Source organism: Cydia pomonella, chromosome 17 (genome assembly GCF_033807575.1).
Source record: "Cydia pomonella isolate Wapato2018A chromosome 17, ilCydPomo1, whole genome shotgun sequence".
Classification (NCBI taxonomy): Eukaryota; Metazoa; Arthropoda; class Insecta; order Lepidoptera; family Tortricidae; genus Cydia; species Cydia pomonella.
In genome coordinates, this window is record NC_084719.1 from 2,530,527 (window position 1) to 2,556,078 (window position 25,552).

At 43.0% G+C, this 25,552-nt stretch overlaps 2 protein-coding genes across 2 annotated transcripts in view; one reads left to right on the top strand and one right to left on the bottom strand.

Annotated features, from left to right (window-relative positions):
* Positions 1–8,792, top strand: part of LOC133527182 (uncharacterized WD repeat-containing protein alr2800-like) — a 33,501-nt gene extending 24,709 nt beyond the window's left edge. Inside the window, exons 11-16 of the mRNA XM_061864079.1 lie at positions 501–639; positions 1,218–1,337; positions 3,889–4,019; positions 4,902–5,025; positions 7,350–7,532; positions 8,105–8,792. Of these exons, the coding sequence (XP_061720063.1) occupies positions 501–639; positions 1,218–1,337; positions 3,889–4,019; positions 4,902–5,025; positions 7,350–7,522 (687 nt within the window). The 3' untranslated portion in view covers positions 7,523–7,532; positions 8,105–8,792. The remainder of the gene's footprint in view (positions 1–500; positions 640–1,217; positions 1,338–3,888; positions 4,020–4,901; positions 5,026–7,349; positions 7,533–8,104) is intronic.
* A 639-nt stretch (positions 8,793–9,431) lies between these two features.
* LOC133526877 (hemicentin-2-like) overlaps positions 9,432–25,552 on the bottom strand; it is a 212,865-nt gene continuing 196,744 nt past the window's right edge. Inside the window, exons 3-10 of the mRNA XM_061863707.1 lie at positions 21,703–21,860; positions 21,032–21,172; positions 20,583–20,676; positions 19,603–19,796; positions 16,748–16,853; positions 13,791–13,830; positions 13,626–13,697; positions 9,432–10,683 (exon numbers count right to left, since the gene is read on the bottom strand). Of these exons, the coding sequence (XP_061719691.1) occupies positions 10,638–10,683; positions 13,626–13,697; positions 13,791–13,830; positions 16,748–16,853; positions 19,603–19,796; positions 20,583–20,676; positions 21,032–21,172; positions 21,703–21,860 (851 nt within the window). The 3' untranslated portion in view covers positions 9,432–10,637. The remainder of the gene's footprint in view (positions 10,684–13,625; positions 13,698–13,790; positions 13,831–16,747; positions 16,854–19,602; positions 19,797–20,582; positions 20,677–21,031; positions 21,173–21,702; positions 21,861–25,552) is intronic.

Below are 25,552 nucleotides of genomic sequence, written 5' to 3' on the forward strand. Positions count from 1 at the left end.
CACTATCTACCTCTCTGAACACTAGCATTATATCTTCTAGGTCCCTCTCTGTTTTTCCCACATTTCTTCTTGATATTTTCTTCCTTCCTGTCTCATTTAAGGCGTCAAAAAGCAATCTTTTCGCCTCACTAATTTCTGCCTGATTAAAAGCAGATAGACAAACCGTTTCATGCTTTCATTGTCCATCAAACCCGTCTTATTTTGTACATAAGTCAACAGTTCAGATACACACAGGTTACAATTAACGCACAAGACGTTAAACGTCTTTGAAGCCATTTCGCTACGCATAGAACGCGCACTCACACACCCATTCGCGATCGCATGCGCGCGCAAACTCAATATAATAATTAAAGTTATAAAATAACCGCCTCAAATCGTATCTGGCTCAAATATACGCAACACACTGGCATCCCGCCATCAGATCTGTTGGTCTAAAATTTGAATAAGTGTATATTTAAAAAAAGTTGTTTATGTACAATCTTTTGACTGTATGACTGCAGGGGCAAGTGGCGCTGTGGAGGCTGCCGGCGGGGCTGGAAAGTGCGGCGGATGAGAGCGAAGAGGAAGCGCTCGACGCGCGCTGGTGGAGCGCTGCCGGCGTGCGTCACTGGCTCCAGGAGCACGTCACTAGAGTTCCTGGTAATACTGCTCTATAAAAGTGGCCACTTTCATCTTAAACCCTTATGCTTCGATCACAAAACGCACTCATAAAATAAACCATTTAAAACAATTAAAAATCGTATTAACGTTTAATACTTTAAGTAATTCCATATGAGCCTATAGGACACGACAGTAAATTTTATTATTTTGAGTAGCTAAAATGTAGTGACTGTTCGTTTATTTTCTTTAAATACTTAGAAATGTTCAAATTGTAAACGTTACTGTTTTCAAACATGTGTTGATATTCCATAAAGCAGTTAATCTTAATGAAAATCACTATAATGTTTGCTCGATAGATCATTTTTTTGTGCGTGCGCTCTAATAGTGTACATGGATATGATTTAACTAATGTTAGGCGTTAGCGTCGAACGTGCTCGCTTAGAGCGTGTGTTCCGTGATCTTCGGGTTAGTTAGGCTGAAATGATTTAGCGACCATAAACGGCCAATACAGAAGTGTTCTATATTTACGGCCCGATTCGACACATATTCAATCCAGATCGTATCTAGGACTAATATTTGGCGTATCTTAAATATAAATTTGGCATGTTTGTTTGTAGGGCACCTGTGGGACAGTGAAGCGGAGACGGCGTTGCTGGTGGCAGCGCGCGGCGCAGAGCTCACCGGCGCGCGGCTCCTCGATGACGCGCTGCCGGACTTGATGCGCGCGCTCGACTACGGTAATTTTCGAAGTAGTTCGAACGTGGCTCACGTGGGACGTAAAGCGGGGACGGCGTTGTTGGCGGCGGCGCTCGGCGCAGAGCTCACCGGTGCGCGGCTCCTCGATGACTCGCTGTCCGACTTATTGCGCGTGCTCGACTACGGAAGTATTTGCCACGTTGCCACTTTTTTTTACTCAAGTAAATTTCATTTATTTAAAGACCAGCTGAGATCACTATCGTTAATTCAAATAAAGCTTAAATAAATGGTTAGTATTATTATACACTATAAAACGAATGTCACTATAAGGTATTATGTGTGACCTATCTAAAGCATTCGACGTGATAAGTCACCCAATGCTATTGGATAAGTTAAAGTGTTACGGCGTGACGGGTACGGCGCATCGCTTAATTGCATCATTTTTGTCGGACCGGAGACAACAGGTTAAAGTATTGTCAAATGGAAAAAGGTTCCAGTCCGACATTGGCCATGTCAAATTAGGCATTCCCCAAGGATCAGCCCTTGGAAATACTTTGTTTCTAGCCTACGCCAATGATCTCCCATCAGCCATCACCGCCGGGCTGTCAGTACTGTACGCAGATGACACTACGGTCATAATCAGCGCGCAAACATACAAACAGCTTGGCGAGAATATCAACGAGGCATGTAGGCAGTTAAAACGGTGGTTTACTGCAAATGGATTACTCCTTAACGTCAGCAAGTCTAATGTAATGATGTTCTCTGGACGGACAACTACGGTGCCCCCATGTATAGTAAACTGCTCTATGCCATTGTGTAATGAAACGAAGTTCCTTGGCTTTGTGTTGGATTCGAATCTTAACTGGAAGTGCCATGTTGACCAACTGTGCAGTAGATTGAGTAGTGCAGTGTTTGCGTTACGGAAGTTGAAACCCCTTATTTCGTACATTTCATTAAAATCGGTTTACTATGCTCACTTCCACTCGCTAATGACGTATGGTGTACTCATTTGGGGAAACTCTACGGATGCCAATCGAGTGCTCATTATGCAAAAACAGGCAATACGAACGCTAGCGGGTGTGAAGCCAAGGCATTCATGCAGGGACCTTTTCGTAACGCACAAAATAATGACGCACTACTCATTAAAACAAGAAATATTACTTTGCTAATCCGCGAGAAAATAACGTGTTAGTCAATCAGTGCTAACCCGTTATACTTACTTGCGTATTTTTACATGCAATTAATATATATTATGCAATTATTATGCTCATTGTATTTATTCGAAATTATTATGTATGTCAGAAATAACTTATCTTTGTTTAAACGCGTTGTGGTATCTGGCATAAACATTAGATCTACTGGTCGATTACGAACAGTTCCACGTCGCATGGCACTTGCAGCAAAGAACCCGCGTGTCATCGGTCCGACCTATTATGAGCGATTACCTGCAGAAATAAGGACGGAAACATCCGATTCGATTTTCAAGCGTCGATTGAGAAACTTTTTGCTGGAGAACCCATTATATTCAATTAGTGAATTTTTTGACATAACTATATAACTTATTTTTGCATATTTGACATTGTTTTTGTTTCTTGATTCTATTTCATTTTTATTTTATTATTGTTTTTCAATAAATTCTGACTTGACGATCCTTTTCAGGTGAACATTTCCATTTATTAATTGTTGCTATCTGGATTATGATGTTATTTTTTGTCATTATTAGAATTTATTTTTGACAATCACAATATAGATTCATATAAATTGACATGAATGTAATTTGTAATGCAATCGTATGTTGTGTAATAAATAAATCTAAATCTAAATCTATAATAATTAATAATAAATTAAAAGTTTTAATTTTTATTTACTTCATTTTTTTATAGTGTTTCTTGTGTAATTTTTTATACGTAATATTTAGATACTTTACACAATTCTGAGTGATTATATTTCTACTACATGTAATTCCATTTTACGTATAATTGTTCAAGATTTATTTATAGACTTCTTGTATATAAAATGCACCTATGTAGATGTGTAAATGTGCCATCGTGGCCTGATTGCTAAATAAATGTTTAAGTTTGAGCGACCACGTGGCTCACGTGGCAAAAACGCCGTTGCTGATAGCAGCTGCTGAAAATGGTTCCTACATATTTTAGCAACTTGTGTATGTATAGTCAGCAAAATCATTAGCTTAGCAAGTTGGCACCCCTACATACATGCAAACAAATGTTTGCAGAGATGCTAAGCTAAAATCATACATCAATAATATTAATGTATGATTTTAATTCTATCCGAATTACTTGATAATTTAAACTGGAAATTTTTATTAGTATTAGTATTTTTTATTTTAATGTAATGTAGTTCAATTAAATGATTGTTAATTTTACATTTAATTTCACCTTACTTAACACTATTCTTGGACAAACTATTTTAATTGCTGACATGTGAAATTCTTATATTTTACCAATCAACGAGACCTTACCTACTATTGTCCATTAATGGGGCGGCAGTTGATTTTTTAATGCCTGGCCTGAGGTGGCTGAGGTCTGTATGTACCGTGTACCTACTTTATTCGTATTTGTGTAATTGCAGATTCAGCGGACTCCGACTTGGACGAGGATGAAGACTTAGCGCTGGAGTCGGAGGCAGAAGACGAACCCCCACGCGCGAGGCTTCGTCGCGAGCTACGTTGGCTAAGGCGAGGGCTGCCTGATCCAGCTGCGGTATGACCCCATCCATAATACTCCGCTTCTCAGATTTTCTGGTTGCATCCTAAGAGCTCGGGCTCTTCAGCGGTAGCATTTAGTAGGCAACATAATCCCAAGAATTGCTTTTGACGATTGCTATCGTCACCACCTGCCACCTGAACTTCCGAGAATACCGACTATTAGAATAGAAGGTATTAATTAATATTAATATACACCGGATGTAACAAAATTAGTGGGGATCCGTTTAAAGGTATATTCGGCAAAATTTTCTTCTGCTTTTTCCTAGTCAGAACATGATACTAAATATGCGGATTGACTTAACCGGATCCCCACTCTTTTTGTTAGTAAATACCTTGTATGTAATAACGACATTCCATAAAAGTACATTTGTTTAACTGTAAATATTCTGGTAACAGTGTGTGTGGTGTGGTGGAGGTGGTGGTCACTGAATATACAATTATAATTATTGTAAAAGTGAAGTAGGTAGGTTTGACCTGGATACTTCATACGGGAACAATTATCATGGAGTATCCAAGAGATACGTCTTCAAGGGATTTTTTAAACTAGTTTTTTGGGTCCCAAGCACCTACAATGTCCCCGGGCAAAGTGCACAGTAAGTAAGGTACACAATTCTGAACGTAACATTATGGAAATTGCTTCTAAAAATACGCAAATTTATTTTTGATCAAACTCATTGATTTCTTTTTTTGTTAAAACTAACAAAAGATTAAAATTCAAAAACATGATATCCGTGATCCCGGGCACGCCCAGCCACCTCGCTCATGCTTACGCTCAGTGAGAGCGAGAGAGGAACCTGAACCCACGGGGCTTTAGGTGTCCCATCTGTGTTCGAAGCTTTGTCTCTGGCATTTGCTGAAGGCAGTAAATGATTGACAGGAAGACTCGGCCCCGCACGCGCTGCTCTGCCCGCTGTCGCACCGCCTGCTGTGGTCGCCGGCGCGCGCGGCCGACGGCCTGACCTACGAGCGAGGCGCCGCGCACGAATGGTTCCTGGCCGCGGGTATGAGTTAGGGACCCCTGGGGAAGTTCTAACCTAGCCTAACCCTCTTTTTTAGGGTTCCGTACCAAAAAGCTACAAAAGGAACCCTTATGGTGCGACTGCGTCTGTCCGTTCGTCCGTCTGTCTGTCTGTCACATCGCTAAATATCTCAAAAACTACTTAAGCTATCGATTTGAAATTTGGAATAGTTATGAACGACGCTAACGCGGATACATTGAATTGAACTATGGAAAATGCCCAATATGAAGGGGTGCAAAATTTCATAGTCTAGTGACTAGGTCAAGTGGAGTATGTATCATTTGAAAGAACTCAAATTGTATATTCCAAAGCTATTTATGATCTCTACTTAATTTGAACTCGCACTTGACCGGTTTTTTATATAAACTGATCGGCGATTGGCCCTAGTCACACCTGATGGAAAGTGAAGACAGAGCCTAAGATGGAGCTCACCGGTTCAGTAGTAGCATATTCACTTTTATTTTAAAAAGACCTAGGTCATATTTATCAGGGAATACAGATAGCGGGAGCGCATTCCATTCTTTAGCCATCCGTACCAAAAAAGAGGGACCAAATCGATTCGTACTGAACAAATGGAACGTTTACCACATACGGGTGCATTCGTTTCCCGCCCCTGTCCGATGATAAAAAGGGGAAGGTGGGATCAGGTCGTGCAGTTCCTGTACGCACTCCCCGAAATGTATCTGATAGAACTTGACGGCGATGCTCAAGGCTCTGTAACTTTAGCTTGATAGATGGGTCATCGCCAAAGAGTCTATGAGCCCGGCGGTCTATCGAGTCCAGGGCTGCCAGCTGATAAGGAACCACCCCATAGGTGGCAGTAGTATTCCATGCAAGAGCGGACCTGTGCACCGTGTGTGACCCACCCCATAGGTGGCAGCAGTATTCCATGCACGAGCGGACCTGTGCACCGTGTGTGAGCGGACGTGTTATACTTGGTATAGGAAGAGAAGCTGTTTCGGCGTGAAATACCGCTTTTGCTAGGAAGGTAATTCCAAGGTAAGAAAATTCCAACCTAACCTAACCCATTTATGTCATGCAACTAATTATGGCACACAAAAAAATTATGTAATGTCACTTGTTAAAACAAATAATATGCTTTAGAGTATGTAATAATTATGGAAATGTATATTAGACGAAGTGTAAATATGACCTTATATTAATAATAACATTATGTATGCAGTTAATTAGCTATTACGGTAGTAAGTCATTTATTACATTATTGACAATAACGATATATTGAACTATAATATATGAAAAGTAATTATAAAAAATGTAGTGCACTAAATAACGACTCCCCAATCCCAAATTAATATTCTCAAACACAACAAAAAGAAGCGAGCCACTTGGGTGACCCAAGGTAATTATTTTAGCACGCAAGTGTGCGTTGGCAAAAATGATGACCAAGGCTCAGAAACCGGATCAATTTCCAAACCGTTATCGTGTACTTGGCGCAAATCCGCAAAACCTTTGAATTTCGGCTTCCCTCGAAAAAACGTTATTTTTAAACCGGAATTTATGAGAACAGTTCTTGTCAAATTCATCGGCTTAGAGCAATAAGCAATTTTCTATCGCATGTATAACGGACAGTGCTCCGAGGAATTGTTTGGATTAATCCCTGCCGCTTCTTTTCGCCATCGCCCTACGCGACAACATTTCAATCCTCACCACTTAGACAGTCCAGTTTGGCAGTCCTCAACTGTACATTTTTCCAGAAATTTTCTGCCTCGCACAGCTAAACTGTGGAATGAACTATCGCCTGCGGTATTTCCGGACCGATATGACCTTCAAACCTTCAATAAAAGAGCGTACTCCCATCTTAAAGGCCTGTACCGCACTTACAACTGCTCTGGTGTTGCAGGTGTCCATGGACGGCGGTAATCACTTCCATCAGGTGATCCGTCTGCTCGTTTGCCTCCTGTATCATTAATAAACCGGTTTCTTCCTATGTCGGTGTCTATGTTTACGTGGCACACCACCAGGCCACTCGTCGAATAAACCGGTTTTTTTTAGGTTACAATAAAGTTATTAAAAGTTCGGAGGAAACAGAAACAAACCGGTATTTACCGATATTTTATATGCCTGTTCCGAGCCTTGATGATGACAACATTCAAGGGACTATTGAAATAATTCAATTCGAGTGGCGGTAACAAAAAAAACATCTTATCAAAGAAACTGATTGTCTTTTAAAAGTGTTGTATCATGGCCTGCCTTCAAATAGAAAATGCAGCTTTCTACAACCTTAAACTATTTTCAATTGGGTCTTTAAGAAAAATAAGATCTTATTTTGTAATTATACATTGCAGAGGGAGCGGTATCGGGCGTGTCGGGTCGGCGTCTCCGCAGCGCGCGGTTACTCCCGAACTACGGCGTCCGGCGCGCGCTGCGTCGGCATCTGCGCACCGCGCGGGCCGAGCTCCTCCCCAACCCGGCGCCAGATAACGTGGACACGGCAGACCTGCTGGGGCTTGGAGAGTGATCCTTACCAAGTGCGTCTATTCTGTATCCTTGTCTACTACCCGCGGGCTAGACCCGAGCCCGACCCAGAGGGAAACGTGAATACGACAGACTTGCTGATTCCTGGTTGATTAAGGTGCAGGGAGTTCAGGTCCTTCTCCGAAAGCAGCTCGCTGAGCACTGAGCGGATGGGCGTGGGTGCACTGAATCGCGTATATAATTGCTTTTTATAACAAAAAAAGGAGTCGACGAGTTATTAGATCTAAATAATATTACGCGTTTTTAGAAGCAATTTTCATGTTATTAATGTTTTTGCTTAAATAATTGCAGTTTTTTTAATGGTGCATTATAGACAACGTCCGTAATTTTTTGGGGTTTCAAATTGATGAAGTTACTAGAGAAAGGCCTCAAGATTGCTATTTATATTTTTTGGTAAACATCATTATGATCTAAAAAAGCGCTACTACGATTTTTTTTAAACTCTGCTCTCTGAACGCACTGCACCTTAACAAATCCTATGCAATTATAAATTACACATATAAACGTGTACATAGAATAGTGTACATACAAAGTTATTAAAATATCAACGCCTCTTTTATTTCAGATATGTCCAGGCCTAATAGTTACGCTTACGTAATCTTTGATCTCTCAATGTCGGGCGGATGTTCATTGTCGCGCTTCAAATGCAACTATCCCGAATTTCTCTTCTACTTCATACCCGTTGTGATGTGTTTCTGATTATTTGCCAATCAAGGTACCTAATAGTAGAGATAAATTATATTTAAACTGCGCTCCTGCCCAATACAACTACAGCGTTATCACAATCGAAACGCGGTAAAAATCTAAATTGGAAGAAATTGGCAATTAAATAAGTAGAAAATTAAGTGACAGCTTGAAACTGATAGCCATTTATCAGGTAGCTTACCTTGTTTATTAAGATAAAAAGGCTTTTGACACAAATTGGTGGCCGAGCTCCACGCACACATTTAAACAAATCTTGTATACATAGCGCACATATAGAGGCGCATAAAAGTATAGATTGGTGAGTGTAGTTGTAGTGCCTTGGGAGGACGCACCGTTTAAAAATGGTTTATCTCGAACCTGGGTATTTCTAATAACTAATTCATACTTGTATTTCGAGCTTATTTATAGAAGTGATGATTGTTGTTCCTAATATTCAGATATTTAAATGTGTTGTTGAATGATCTGATCTATATACGTTGTACAACGTTGAAGTGCAAGTTTCATATCTTAAATCTTTTTAAATATTTATTATTAAACTTCGTTGGAAATGATCGTAAGTATTTTCAGTGCTACCAAATTTTTTATTGTTATAATATAGTAGTTCTTTGCAAATGTAAAATGATTACTGATGATTAATGATTAAATTTGCTCAGAACTATTATCAACATTATATTATATTTGATTAAAGATGGCTAAAAACGGTCTGGGTCAGAACCGAGGTATCCGATATATTATCGGTTATATAGAAAACCAAAACTTCAGATGACGCATCAGCCTGAATCCGGACTATTTTAGCGTGAATCATCGTTAATGAATTTGGAAATTAATAAAAACTGCTTGCATAATCCGCAGCAGAAGTAATCACGTGGGCGAGGTGCTCGAAATAAACAAAACACTACTTTTTTAAACCATCAGAGCGAGTATAGGTCGTTTTCAAAACTCGTCCGCTTAGCTACTGCTGGGAACTGTCCTTCTCCCTCAGTCTGTAGTTATTTAAACAAAAGAGCTACAAAAATAAAAACGAATTCTGAAATAACTTATACATACTACCTGCGCTACTTATACGCGAATACATATTTGCATCACATTTGCTTTTACGTGGATTTGCACCTGAGAGACCTATCAGGTCGCCAGATCGGGCCGGGATCGATTCCTAGATCGGGCCATGATGGCAATGAATACACTGCTGAATGTTTCAACGATCTCATCTTTATTCGTATCCTTATCATTAATTATTTACAAGTGAGGCAGTAACAGTGTAACGAAACTCCACTGTTTAACGGTAATACATACATACTGGCATTGCAACAAAGAACGCTTCAGAACGCATGTATTACTACAAGCAGAATGATCTTGCGATCTGAAGCTTTCTTTATTATGCTTGTGATTTGTATACAATTTTACGTTTGCCTTTGGTTCGTAAGTAGAATTTTCTGCCGTAACATGCGGTAAACTGCTACTTACGACCCGGGATAACGTAAAGAACATAAGACGCCGCCGTCGTCATTTCAGACAGTTCAAGCCAGCTTACTACTTATTTTTTATCTACATCAATGTTATGACGTAACTTAAAAATGAAAGCTTGACTGATTGATTTTTGAATGATTAGCTGGCCAGATGCTCGTTAGTACCTTTAAGTTGGAGTTTAGTAAAGAAGGTACTACAGGGCTTTTGTACGCAAAAGGACTACGGCGGCCCACTGCGGCCCGTCGACCCTTCACTGTTTACTATATTTACACAGAGTCAAAATAAAATGGCTGTCCATATATGCTTGACTGTCAGTCACTGAGACACCTAAGGTATCAATACATTTTGTCACAATCACCTGGAGAACCTAGGAAAAATTTACGATGATTTTATGAAATATAATTTAAGGGTTGCATTGTATCGACTATCATGTCTTGCGCCACTCTCATGTTTATATTTATCAGAAAGCGACAGCTACGACGACAGAAAAGCTCGCCCATCCTAGCCCCCCGGGTGATCAGGTCAGGTGTTTTCAGTGACGTCACGGGAGCGGGCCGGAGTGAATAACCCACACACGCAACACAATTCCTTTAGTTTGTACTGTTAACAAATCCTGAAAATATGTAAAGTTCGATGTCTGCCGGTGGCCCGGCGGCTGTTATATTTATATTACTTCATTAATATAGTAGACGTAATATGTACAATGTACAAGGGTATAGCTATAGCGTCCTTTCACTTTCACACCCTCGAAGTATCGAAATGTACAATAAGTAATGTAAGTGGACGTGTGGCGCGGCGCCTCGAGGCGGGGCGCAGTCGACGCGGGCCTCCTAGCGCCGGGCGCCGTCGCGGCGGGCGGTGGCAGTGCGGGCCTCCTAGCGCCGGGCGCCTGCAGTGCGGCGCGCCGCGAGCGCCGGCGGGCGCCGCTAGTGTCGCACGTGCGGCTCGCGCTCTTCGTCGTGACAGAATATTCTGCAATCAGGACATAATGTTCATTCATTACTTACCGAATGGCTTTGTGTTTGCTTATACGGGTAGGTAGAGATGCGTAACTCTGTAGATTTCATGAGTATCATTTGTATGTACTATAATGATAAAAGATTGCCAGCAGGGATAAAATATCTATTTAGGTACCTAAATTACAACAGTGTTCTGCCATGTTTCTGCCTGAACACTTAAAAGGTCAGGCAACGAATGCTCAAAAAATGTTTAAAGGGAAATGCTTGGAACACAATTTTTGACTTCGTAACTTTGTTTGGACTAGTTAGGAGGTGAACATATCAAAAGTCCCCGGCCCCCTGTGGGCGGAAATTCGGCTCTCATTGACATAGAAACCAAAGTTGTTATTTTTATGTTTTTTTTTTATTGAAATAAATTTTGCCCGGCATTGTTATGGTAACCTATGAGTTTTAGACGGTTTGAAATGAAAATTGTCGAGTTACGAATTTTTTTCAAAACCAATGGAGCAGGAACGAGAAATCATTATTACTCAAGAACCGCAAAACAAACCGTAATATCCTCGCAGGTTAGTTAGGTTATACTACGAATTATTTGTGATTTTTTATACATCTATCCGTCACGGGTGCGGTTTTTTTAAAATCATTAATTGTTTCTATGGAAAAAGCAGAAAAACCAAAGTCAACATTTTAAGATATTTTGATTGAAATGGGTTTTGCCCAGTATGTTTATGCTAAGTTATACCTATAAGTTTCAGACGATTTGAGTTGAAAATAGTAGTTATGATTTTTTTTCAAAAACAATGTATAGAGCCGGAACAATAAATCAAAATATCTCAAGAACCACAACAAATACAGTAATATCCTCGCAGACGGTTTTATTACGAATTATTTGTGATTTTTTTGGCAAAATACATATACCCGTCACGTCAACATTTTTTTGATTGAAATGGGTTTTAATGGGTAAATACTGGATTGTTATGCTAACTTATGAATTTCAGGCCATTTCAATAAAAAATAATCCTTAAAATGTTGACTTTGGTTTTTATGCTTTTTCCATAGAAACAATTAATGATTAAAAAAAAACACTGATGGGTATATGTCGTATGTCAAAATATCACAAATAATTCGTAGAATAACCGTATCACATTGACACCATTCCGAAGTAAAAACAAAATTAAAAAAAGAATTGTAACTCCTTTCCACGCTTAAACCGCAGAACCGATTTCGTTGTAATTTGGTATAGATATAGTTTGAGTCTCGAGACAGGACGTAAGATAAGTTTTTATAACCAAAATATTTTTTTGTGGTTGTGGGGTGAAAGTTTGTATGGGGATTCAATACAAGTTGAACCGATTTAGATGAAATTTGGGAATTTTGATTTAGTTGAAAATTATACCATATGTTCGATATACTCCTCAAATTAAACTCTTCTGATGAAGAACTCCAGGATAGTACTATCGTATTTTTTATTAACTTAATAACTATATACAGTAACGTTTATGTATTTTTGATAATCTATAAAACTATGTGTAGCCGGTTCGGCTGTATGGTGCAGTCTGATGTAGGTACACGGAGCGGGGAGCCGTGACGTATGTGTGTGACGTCATGTGTCGTCAACCGGTCTTCGTAGGAGTACTTAGGTTGCGCCAACACCATACATGACTTCAAACCTATTAAATATAAGCAGTAACCTCAGAAATACAGCTTCGGTGAAAAAGCTGAATTCCCCCCACACCTCCTTTAAAGGATGATTTTTGAGATAAAAACTATCTTATGTCCTGTCTCAGGACTCAAAATAACTCTATGCCAAATTTCAACTAAATCGGTTAAGCGATTTAAGCGTGAAGAGGAGTTTAAAAAAGATATTTTAAAGTTTATATGTTTTTCGGCTTCGGAATAGTGTCAATGTCAATGTCCATAGACAATATAGACATAGTGAGAGCCCCAAATAACTTCCAAGAAAGGAAAACTATTCAAGATACAGAAAAATCTAGCAAATTTAATTAGCTTTCGTTTTGTGTCGCGTAGTCAAGTCGCTAAGTCACAGTTTCCAAGATATATTAAGTGAAAAACCGAAAAATGGGACCTTCAATTCCTTCAAACCTCCCTCTTTCCCCCTACCCAGCTCAAGGGCTACGGCCGGGGACTTTAGATATGTTCACTTCCTAACTAGTCCAAAAAAAATTACGAAGTCAAAAATTGTGTTCCAAGCATTTCCCTCTACGAGTATACCTTCTTGTTGTTACAATAATAACAGTTCGGCCAACCCTTGTTATTGACGTTATTGTACGTTAGTGTTGTAAACAAAAATAGAGTATTCAGTTTTTGTTAATAATATATTTTTTTCCAAAAAGTACTGTTATTTAGAAAAAAAGTGTAAAGATGAATATAGTTCTTTTTAGGGTTCCGTAGTCAACTAAGAACTTTTATAGTTTCGCCGTGTTCGTCTGTCCATCCGCGGCTTTGCTCCGTGATAAATGATAATTAGTGCTAGAAAGCTGGAACTTGGCATGGATATACATTAAATCAGTCCCGCCGACAAAGTAGTAAAATAAAAACTAGAAAAAAATGTTTTTATGGGCCTACACGAGAAGGCGAGTAACAAAGCGCCACGGTCGTACCATCCTTTTCTCGAAGCACATGAGGCCATTTTGACCCCCCCCCCCCCCCTAGATATTCATTATGGATAAAACTAGAAGCCTGAATTTTCAGTAACGAAGCAGGCATTGTATAAACACAGTATATTTCAAATTTCATTCAATTTGAACCAGTAGTTCAGGAATTATAACTAGTCAAAGTTTCTTAATTTTGTCACTCACTCAGCACTGACTGACCGATCATCAAAACTAAGGCACTTCTATCAGACAGAAAATGTGGGCATCTCTATAAGGAGTACAAGTTGGAGCTCCCCCCTCCCCTCCTCGTACAGTGCAGTGATGAGGCGCGGGTACTCACGGCAGCAGCAGCGCGAGCGCCGCGGCGAGCAGCAGGCGGCGGCCGGGCGGGGCGGGCAGCGCGGCCGGCAGCACGGCGGGCAGCACGGCCGGCAGCACGGCCGGCAGCGCGGCCGGCAGCGCGGCCGCCGCCAGCACCGCCAGCCCGCCGGCGCCCGCCCGCCGCGCCGCCGCGTTGCCGTGCTGCATCGCCGCCGGTTGCTCGCCTGCCACACGCATTTAATCATCATTTATTAATAAATCCATGAAAAACTTTTATTTCAGGCTCCATATTAGATAAATACCTTAAAGGTTGCGTACATATTATAAAAAATATATCTTAAAACTAATCACTACAATAGTAGTTTATGTGACTGCCACATAATGAAAGGCACTAAACTACGAGTGTAAGTTTAAGAAACGAACGGAGTGAGTTTCTTAAAAGGACCACACGAGTGTTTTAATGCCTAATTATGTACAGTTACATACCCACACTATTGTATCTACACGAATATGAAATATATAAAACATAGATCACTCGCGTATATTTTAAGTCGTAAAACACTCGACATGTTTCACTCCTTACCGAGGAGTGTCGTCAGGACGTGAGTGACTCGTTTGTCATTATATCCGTGTGTCACGAAATTTTTGTTATTAAAATTATCTACACACATTATTAATACTATGATGTATTCCCTAACCACGTGTTACAACCGACATTGGGGCATCGTTGCTCTCTGGTGACACTTGCGGATATGAGATGGCCTTTCCGAAATATCTTTATCGCTTATTTTATTCGAAAATTTTGCTTTATACTAACAAACTAATTAAAAGATAAAGTGTACGTCAAATGGCGGTAAATGACACTACGGAAGGTGGAGATAAGGAACCAAAAAGTGTCATCAAAAAACTTTAAATGGGTGGCGCTACAATATCTAGAGTACTTGAACAAAAAATTCAAATCATAGACAGCGCAATTAACTCCGTCAATAACGCCTAGGTTCTTAGCTACTCTAGCGCTACTCTGGAGAGATTTGGAACTATTATTTATAGCTGACAGCTGGACACTTTTGCAACAGTTCTACCATAAGAGATGCCACTCCTCTTAATTCCACACTCCATAAATGACACCTTTTCTCAGGCAGGTTAGTTTTTTTTAAATTCAGAGACAAACTAGAATTTGGGGTCGATTGACATAACGTTCGATACCAACGATCATGCGAGATTTGTGAAAATTGTTTGCAATTGACATTTCATTTCGAATAAAACGTCATCTCAACTCATAATGTTCTGTACGTCATAGGGTTGCAATACATGTCGCCCTAAGTAGATACTAAAGATAAAGATATTTTGTCCAGTCAATATTCTCGTCACCGCGCAGATTTTATGACTTTGAGCCCTAGAAGCTCCTTAGCAGTTTTGCCGTTGAACCCTTTGATTAGAGCTTTCGAGTGTTATTATCCTTTGACGAATTTCGACCAGTCGATTGCTCTCGTTTTTTCTGTTGCTGAGCAGAGAATATGCGTCCTGTTTTGTGATTCCACAGAATCGATCTGGGCCGACCAGGGGTGTGTCTGCGCCGCTCCTAGCAAGTTCGTCCGCTTCTTCATTTCCGTTAATGTCGGAGTGCCCTGGTACCCATCTAAGTGTGAATTTGTTAGAGTAAGCCAGTGCATTTAGGTTTGTTTTACAATTCTGGACTAGTTTTGAGTTTGACTGAAGGGATTCTAGTACCAGCAGATCAGCCTGGCTGTCAGAGTTGATGTAGATCTGTTGGTGTCTTAGGTTTCTATCCAGGTTTATCTCCGCATATTTGTTGATAGCGAAGACTTCTGCCTGGAAGATTGAGGCCTATCTGCCCATGCTGTCGCTAGCTCTGAGCTTAGATCTCTCACCATAGATCCCACATTCTACATCATTGCCTTTCTTGGAACCATCCGTGTACCATATGTGGCTTTGTGTTGTGGTTCCTCGACATACATTTGATCATTGGTCCATTTGTCTCTAGGAGGTATTTCTAATGTGTACAGTTTGTTAAAATTACATTCGGTCTGCTTGTCATCAGTGGGCATGCTAAGAGTTCTATTCGAAAAATCTCAGGCCTTGAGTTTGATTAATGCTTGAGAGCGCCACTTTGGCCTGATTAGTGCGCATATTATGTACACGCACTGCTTGGCTTCCTTTTGCAACTGCAAGTGGAGTCCAGCATGTCCAGCAGTGCATCTAGGGCCGCTCCCAATGTCGAAGAGAAGGCCCCTCTTACTGTTAAACAAGCCGTGCGTTGCAGGCTGTTTAAAGTTTCTATTGCCGTCATTTGGCTGGTTTTGTTACACCAGGCTGCGGAGGCGTAGGTGATTATGGGCCTCACTACCACTGTGTATAACCACATAGTAATCCATAGTAAACCATAAAGTTAAAAAAAATGGGTTTTATGCCCTATCTTGCTCCTACTATTCGACAGCATGACCACATGGCCATTTTTTCATTTTCTTTTTTGTGTTAAATTTCTAGGGTTTCTAGGGAGAACTTTTTGTCGAAAGTGACCCTAGGTACTTAACCTGATCTGAGAACGGTATTATTTGCCTTGTTTGTCCATTAAGTGTTGGTTTAAGTTTTTAAATAGATGATCATTTGAACATAGTGTTTAGAGCTCCTTGCTTTAGGTTGGATATCGTGTGGAGGCAGGGGCTTTTGATTTGAATGCTCGGCATTATTTATGGATTTTGAAAGCACCATACAGGGTTTATGATATGTGTGTAGATAAACCACATTATGTCTGCGATGCATTATAAAATCCCGCAGTGTCAGGGAGCCGGCAGCGGAACCGCCAGAGCTTGACACTCTCCGGGCAAAATAATACTTGGCGACGGTCGCTAAGTATTCAGTTGGAACGCTCACCATATAAGAATTAAAACTTCGGGACCCTTAGGACGAATCTTGTAGGTACAATATTTTACGATGCCTTCGATCTTTGTAATACACACTACACAAATCATTTTGGGATACATCGTCAAATAGTTGGGTCCAGCGGTGCGGTACCGCACTAATTCTGACGAGCTAGCTCCTGCCTCTTGTTCGCCTTTTTGAAACCATCTCTATCCATGTTTGTTGCTTGTGCGGTACACATGAGGCGGGGCTACTGACCGCTGAGCACGTGGAGCACGACGGAGGCGGAGTCCAGGTTGGAGGGCGCGCAGGAGTAGTTGCCGGAGTCCTCGCGCCGCGTGTTGTACATCACCAGGTCGCCCACCTGGAATATCAATGCAACTATTAAATACTCTGTCAAAAATAAAGCTACACGTTTGACTCCTTCTTCTTTCTTGTCGATGTTCCCCTAAACAGTGGACGTCCAGAAAGCAGCGTTGCTGACAGCCCTGGCCGTCGCGTCCCAACTTCAACGAGTCATTGATGGAATAAGATATATAAAATTTAAGAAAATTTGTTTCTATTCTGAAAGCTGGCGCTATTTTTTACGATTCAAATAACTTGTGCGCCAGGTAGCACACTGTACTATAAGGTGTCGGGCACGTGGCGGTCCATGCGTATGTTGCACGCGCTGTGGCCGTAGTCTAACACCCGGGGTTGTGTCACCAGGAGTTGTAGGCGGCTGGCCCCACTGTACGCACCGTGGTGTCGGGCGCGCGGCGCTCCATGCGTATGTCGCGGGCGCTGCGGTCGTAGTCTAACACCCGGGGTTGTGTTACCAGGAGTTGTAGGCGGCTGACCCCACTGTACGCACCGTGGTGTCGGGCGCGCGGCGCTCCATGCGTATGTCGCGGGCGCTGCGGTCGTAGTCTAACACCCGGGGTTGTGTCACCAGGAGTTGTAGGCGGCTGACCCCACTGTACGCACCGTGGTGTCGGGCGCGCGGCGCTCCATGCGTATGTCGCGGGCGCTGCGGTCGTAGTCTAACACCCGGGGTTGTGTCACCAGGAGTTGTAGGCGGCTGACCCCACTGTACGCACCGTGGTGTCGGGCGCGCGGCGCTCCATGCGTATGTCGCGGGCGCTGCGGTCGTAGTCTAACACCCGGGGTTGTGTCACCAGGAGTTGTAGGCGGCTGGCCCCACTGTACGCACCGTGGTGTCGGGCGCGCGGCGCTCCATGCGTATGTCGCGGGCGCTGCGGTCGTAGTCTAACACCCGGGGTTGTGTCACCAGGAGTTGTAGGCGGCTGGCCCCACTGTACGCACCGTGGTGTCGGGCGCGCGGCGCTCCATGCGTATGTCGCGGGCGCTGCGGTCGTAGTCTAACACCCGGGGTTGTGTCACCAGGAGTTGTAGGCGGCTGGCCCCACTGTACGCACCGTGGTGTCGGGCGCGCGGCGCTCCATGCGTATGTCGCGGGCGCTGCGGTCGTAGTCTAACACCCGGGGTTGTGTCACCAGGAGTTGTAGGCGGCTGGCCCCACTGTACGCACCGTGGTGTCGGGCGCGCGGCGCTCCATGCGTATGTCGCGGGCGCTGCGGTCGTAGTCTAACACCCGGGGTTGTGTCACCAGGAGTTGTAGGCGGCTGGCCCCACTGTACGCACCGTGGTGTCGGGCGCGCGGCGCTCCATGCGTATGTCGCGGGCGCTGCGGTCGTAGTCTAACACCCGGGGTTGTGTCACCAGGAGTTGTAGGCGGCTGGCCCCACTGTACGCACCGTGGTGTCGGGCGCGCGGCGCTCCATGCGTATGTCGCGGGCGCTGCGGTCGTAGTCTAACACCCGGGGTTGTGTCACCAGGAGTTGTAGGCGGCTGGCCCCACTGTACGCACCGTGGTGTCGGGCGCGCGGCGCTCCATGCGTATGTCGCGGGCGCTGCGGTCGTAGTCTAACACCCGGGGTTGTGTCACCAGGAGTTGTAGGCGGCTGGCCCCACTGTACGCACCGTGGTGTCGGGCGCGCGGCGCTCCATGCGTATGTCGCGGGCGCTGCGGTCGTAGTCTAACACCCGGGGTTGTGTCACCAGGAGTTGTAGGCGGCTGGCCCCACTGTACGCACCGTGGTGTCGGGCGCGCGGCGCTCCATGCGTATGTCGCGGGCGCTGCGGTCGTAGTCTAACACCCGGGGTTGTGTCACCAGGAGTTGTAGGCGGCTGGCCCCACTGTACGCACCGTGGTGTCGGGCGCGCGGCGCTCCATGCGTATGTCGCGGGCGCTGCGGTCGTAGTCTAACACCCGGGGTTGTGTCACCAGGAGTTGTAGGCGGCTGGCCCCACTGTACGCACCGTGGTGTCGGGCGCGCGGCGCTCCATGCGTATGTCGCGGGCGCTGCGGTCGTAGTCTAACACCCGGGGTTGTGTCACCAGGAGTTGTAGGCGGCTGGCCCCACTGTACGCACCGTGGTGTCGGGCGCGCGGCGCTCCATGCGTATGTCGCGGGCGCTGCGGTCGTAGTCTAACACCCGGGGTTGTGTCACCAGGAGTTGTAGGCGGCTGGCCCCACTGTACGCACCGTGGTGTCGGGCGCGCGGCGCTCCATGCGTATGTCGCGGGCGCTGCGGTCGTAGTCTAACACCCGGGGTTGTGTCACCAGGAGTTGTAGGCGGCTGGCCCCACTGTACGCACCGTGGTGTCGGGCGCGCGGCGCTCCATGCGTATGTCGCGGGCGCTGCGGTCGTAGTCTAACACCCGGGGTTGTGTCACCAGGAGTTGTAGGCGGCTGGCCCCACTGTACGCACCGTGGTGTCGGGCGCGCGGCGCTCCATGCGTATGTCGCGGGCGCTGCGGTCGTAGTCTAACACCCGGGGTTGTGTCACCAGGAGTTGTAGGCGGCTGGCCCCACTGTACGCACCGTGGTGTCGGGCGCGCGGCGCTCCATGCGTATGTCGCGGGCGCTGCGGTCGTAGTCTAACACCCGGGGTTGTGTCACCAGGAGTTGTAGGCGGCTGGCCCCACTGTACGCACCGTGGTGTCGGGCGCGCGGCGCTCCATGCGTATGTCGCGGGCGCTGCGGTCGTAGTCTAACACCCGGGGTTGTGTCACCAGGAGTTGTAGGCGGCTGGCCCCACTGTACGCACCGTGGTGTCGGGCGCGCGGCGCTCCATGCGTATGTCGCGGGCGCTGCGGTCGTAGTCCAGGACGCGGGCGCCGTTGTGGTACCAGAAGATGTAGGCGGGCTCCTCCAGCGCTTGCGTGATGACGCACGTCACGCGCACGGTGCTGCCGGCGCGCACGAACACTTCGGCTTCGCCCGCGATCTCGATTTTCGGCACTGGAATAGATTGATGTCAGTCAGACGTGCTGTGAATATCTCCCCCATATCCTTCGCTTGCGTCTTAGCGATGCGTCTAGCGTCATCTACCGTAAGAGCATTACACTTCTTAAACGGCTACCGAAGTTCCAAATCATATTGGAAATTCACCAGTAACGATGCATATTGCATAAGGCTCATTTCTAGGTTTGGTGGAAATATTCGCTGTCTTCGGGTAAGTCTTGGTGGTAAGTATCCCAGAGTCGCGAGTTCAAGTCTCGCCCGAGACAGTGAATTTTTCCACTCTTCCTTTATTGCTCTCTTTTGAAGGTTTGGATATCGTATCGGTCCGGAAATACCTCAGGCGACTCAAAATAAAGAACCAGAATATAATATAGAAAAATGTCAAAAGTAGTTCTTTTTTTGAGACAATTTATATTTAATAAATCTGATTGAACTATACAGTTAGTAACTATACCATGATGTCACTCTGTGTTTCATATAAAAGAAACTGATTTGACATTTCAGTCAAATACTTTAAAATGTGCCTTTTTTCCTCAATTTGCTCCCAAACCAAAATTTAAGATTATTTTTTATTTAATATCATTATATAAGTATTGTGGTATACTGATATTTATTATGCCGATTTAAAGAAGCCTCCTATCATATTGTTACACTTAATGAGGCTAGAACATAGTTTTAATGTAGGCATAATAACTGTTCGGGCACAATCACCCGGTGGAGAGCAAAGAGGCACATTTTAACTATTTTAAGGTATCCTGTTTGGACAATCATTGGTGTACTGACCGACGACGTTGAGCTGCACGAAGTGACTCATCTTGGGCTCCGTGCCGACCTGGCACTCGTACACGCCTGCGTCGCGCGCCTGCACGTATTTCACCTGAAACCGGCATACATTTAGATCAACAAAGAGTATAAGAAAACATTTAAAGCATAGAATAGGTACCTGCTAGAAAAAAGTTCTTGAATATTAACATAACTTGAATTAATATTCAAGTTATGTTAAGCTTTTTACACAAACCTTGCTTGCTGCTCTTTTTACTATTTGCCGAGAAGACAAGTTTCATTAATCTCCTCAATGAAAACCATGTAATTATTTGTGCTTCGATTATAATCCATTTATATCATGGAAAACTAGGACACAAAAGTCTGTGTCCCCTGTCAGATCAAAAACAGTGATCACTAGATCTACAGCCAGCATATAGCCTACTGCTGGGGTTAGTCTAGCCACACACCTGCAGCGTCCAGGTGTCGGTAGCCTCGACGAGGAAGGCCTGGAAGCGTTCGTCCGCGATAAACGTGAAGCGGTCCACGGTGAGGATGTGCGCGTCGCGTCGCCGGATCCACGACACCGATTTGTTGCTCAGCTGCCGCACCTGAAACGTAACATGAACTTAATACGTCAGAGCTGTGAATGTTGCTGGAAAATATAACAAAAAACACCAATTTTGACGATGTCTGGTCGTTACTTGAGTAACTGGCTTGAGCAAACACTTCATTAGCTGCCAATTTTAGCCACAATATATTCGTATTAGGTATCTTCTTGACATTGACACAAGACCAGAAGAGTCAACGGAGCCACGCCGCTTTGTCGCCGAAATAGTGTTTAATTTTAAGTTTATGAAACTTGTGTGTATGTTAGTTTGTAGAGTATGTGTCTATGGGCCTTTGTTGCCTGATAATTGGCATTGCGGTAGGCGTGGATCTCCCAAATGGATCGAACTAAATACCAGTGTAGAGCGTAGAGCTCTAGAAAGCGTATATTTGTTATTACCTCGCAAGGTAGTCAGATAGGTGCGGGTCCGCAACTGCGCTATATTGTTGGGAGCAGTAGGTTTGAAGCACTGGCCGGTGTAGAGCCATATGTAGAGCAGTTTATATACTAACAAGGTGGTATGTGTGTTACCTTGCAGGGTAGGTAAGCGTGTGTCCCCAGTTGCGCTGTGATGTTGTTAGGCGCGGCGGGGTCGAAGTAAGGGCCGGTGTAGAGCCCCACGTAGCGGCGCGCGCGGCCCGCGCCCGCACCGGCGCCCGCGCCGCCTCCCGCCTCGCCACACGACAACACTGGAATATAAACACACGAACGTCAAACATAGTGTGCAACACAAGATCACACGTTTTACAATAAGTATTATACCTACTCAAATTGCAACCTAGAATTGACAGTTACCACCTTTAAATAAAATTAAAAGAAAAATCTTCAAATCTTTTCTTATAATCCGCAATTTATTTGTAACAATCGTATTCGTAGAACTTATAAGTATTCTCCGTAGTTATAACATCTAGAATAGGTCCAACGTATCAAACATAATAATATTATTATGATTTGCATAGTAAGAAAAGTAACTAGGTTTAGTATGGAAACTAATGTTTGACAACCATACGATAAGACTGGTATGATACAACTTTTGAAAGACTGGAGGAAAAGCTTGGATGAGTGTTGCAAGAAATAGACCAGAATGGAAGACTTTGGAAGAGGCCTTCGTCAAGGGACGAGTTGGAGTTGCTGATGGAAATGATAAATAAATATACTTACAAATGTAAAAACTTCAATAATAAAGGCTATTTTTATTTTTATTTTCTTATGTAAACTAATAAATAAAAAGCATTTTGCTAAGTAATGCCAACGAGATTTGAGAAACTCCGTCTACTATAATCTGCTCAAATGTATATAGAAAATGTAGAAACATATACTATTATATTATGTGTTTTCAGCGAAATTCCAATGCATTCGCAACAAGTTGTTAACGTTTATTACTCAAATAATACATAATTACACGAATAAATGCGACTGAAGCACATTATTATGAATCGTAAAATTCAAGTGAGCGTCATTTTGTCGAATGTATTCGTAATAAATAAGTTCTTATTACGTTAAGTTCTTAACGTTTATTATTTTGTTCATGGAATATTGATACATAAATATAATAATGAATAAACACGAGTATTCAGGCATCATTATGAAGCGTAAAGTTCAGGTCGGCATTTAGTAAAGTTCATTTAGCATCGATCTCGCCTGTCAGCAGCCAGTCTGCACAGGTTTACACTATCTCGCCATTATGAGCGCAAAAACAATGGCGCGGAATCAATTGTCGCATAGTGGAAAGTTACAAATAGCGGGGCTGTCGCTCAATCAAGTCTGTGGTCGATCAGACGCGTCGCGGCTATCAGGGCGATTTCATAATTATTGTTTTTAATTTTAATGTCGCTATAAATAAACTCATATCATATTCTGCTATAAATAAACTCATATCATATCATATTCTGATGTAAATAAGTGACTTTTGTTATAGTTGGAAGCATAGTGATACTTTATTATAAATTTGAGACCTACTGTTGTACATACCTATGTTTAACAAATAAATAATTTGGAATTTGGAGCTATCGATTTCGCCTTTCATCAATCTACACAGGTTTACACTCTCTCGCCATTATGAGCGGCAAAAACAATGGAGCGGAATCAATTGTCGCATTGTGGAAGTTGCGAGCTGCGGCCGCCGTTAGATCACGGCGGTCGATCACACGCGTATCGCGGCAATCAGGGCTTCATATTGTTTAAATGTCGTGTAATGGACGATTTTGTTACGGTATGGCAAGATGGTTGCGATACAACAATGGTAATATATAAGTTAATATTTTCAAATTTGATAGTCTATCTTTACGCTCGAGCACGAATGGCAGAGAAAGAAACACTTGACACAGAACATCGGTTTATGCATCGACAATTTACGAGAATTGATTTCAGAGCCTACTACATATATTTTAGGTAGGTACTTAGAGACATCTCCACTTTACATAATGGCTGGAATAGGATTTCATTTGTCTGCTTATAGTACAAAGTGCGGACACGTTTTTAGTCACAACTATATCAAATGTGTGATAGATTGTTATAGGTCTATAATTGGCGAGCAAGAGGAATCGGTAATCACAATTCCTTTTCTAGTCGTAGTGAGAGTTAAAATGCAATAACATTTTTTATATTTGGCTAGACTCGGATAAATCTAACTCTGCAATGGCAAAGTAAGCATGAACGTACAATTTTTTCTAAAGCTATTTTATGCTTATTATGGCACTTTCACACTTTTCCATGTCATAGTCGGTGCCTAAGACCGATAGTGGACGACTATTTCTCCATACAAAAGTAGTCCCCATTTTCCTCTCTCTATATTATTATTATAGGAAAAAAAATATATTGACAATAACAATATACATAATGGATATATACAGATGATTACTATAACTAGCTTATATCTAAAATAGGCCCTTGAGACATTGTACCAAGGATGCTGGCGGCATTTCCTCGTTGTATCGCAATACTGATACGTTGTGCGAGGAAGCCGCCAGCTCTTATAGGAAATAGTTTTACGCAATTTGATGTACAATCACGCTCCTGATTGTAGATCCATTTAGGGTTCTAGCTAAATTGGACCCTTCATAGCGTAAATATAGAACAACCAATTTAGCTAGGACCTTATGGCTAACAATCACGGAGCGTAACCGTAGATTAACCATAACAACGAAGGGGTCGCTTAATATATTTGTTTTTTTAATTATTATCAAAATTACGAGCTTATTAAAAAAATTGGATTACCTACATATTTGGGTGGCTGCCGTTCTCGGAGCAGCAGCTGACGTTCAAGAGGGTCCATTGATATAACCATAAACCACTTTACGAGTTATCGCCCGGGATGCTTTTGGTTATGAAAATCTGTTCCTGGCCGGCGGGTAATATGGAGAAGCGGTCGTGTAATATCGTCTTAAGTCCTTGAAAACGCGCACATCACAATGCCAATCAAAACACGCGGCGTGCCACGTGTAAAATGAGTATTGTTTATCTTGAAATTCCAGCTGAAGGCCTCAGCCAAATGGCTTGCTATACATACATTAATATTGATCTTTTTCACTCGGGTAGGCAGACTAATGTAATAACTTTATACTTGGGATAACTCGTGTTGGAGATTATCAGGATTTTGGCGTGTCGGCTTCGGCCTACGCCCCGTCAAGTTTGAGACTACTTCAATATTTAACGAGACACGTAATGCGTACTCGTGTTCCGCTCATTACTTTATAATTTGCTTGGTTGCTAAGAAATGTTCGAATTAGGTGCTACCCTTTTACGATTCGCGACTCATTTCTATATTCACATTGTTGTAATGTCTTGACTCCAAGCTGAGTGGAAACCTTTTCAATTAAGTTATAACATGTTTTATGGCTTTCTATAAAGTTTTGCTGTGCCATCTACTTTACTCCTTGTACATTAGATGTAACAGTACCTACACTGCTCCAGGCGCTATCCAAGTGTCAAACTTGCAATCGCTCCAAAAACTTTGCCTAATTCTAAAATGCACAAAGTTAGTGTCGAAAACAAAAAAGCTAATCCATGTAATGGGTCGTAAAGTTTACAATTGCCTTCCGCGTGAAATTGTTACTGCAAAAAGTGCGTCAATGTTTACAATTAGACTTCGAAATTGGCTCCTCGAGCAGACGTTCTATGACCGCAAAGAGTTGTTTATAAGTAAACCTATGTCATAGCATAAGAATAATATTAAGTAATACCTACATATTGTAGTACCTATTTGACATGTAATTTTATATTATTAATAAATTATGATTATGATTACACCACACATGAGTAGTAAAGAGCCATACATGTAAGACCGAGGGCAGTGGTGAAGACTTGCATACCTACATATACCACGCTGTACAATTGCTCGGAAGTATTTGTCCAGTCAACTGACAACAGAAAACGACCCGAC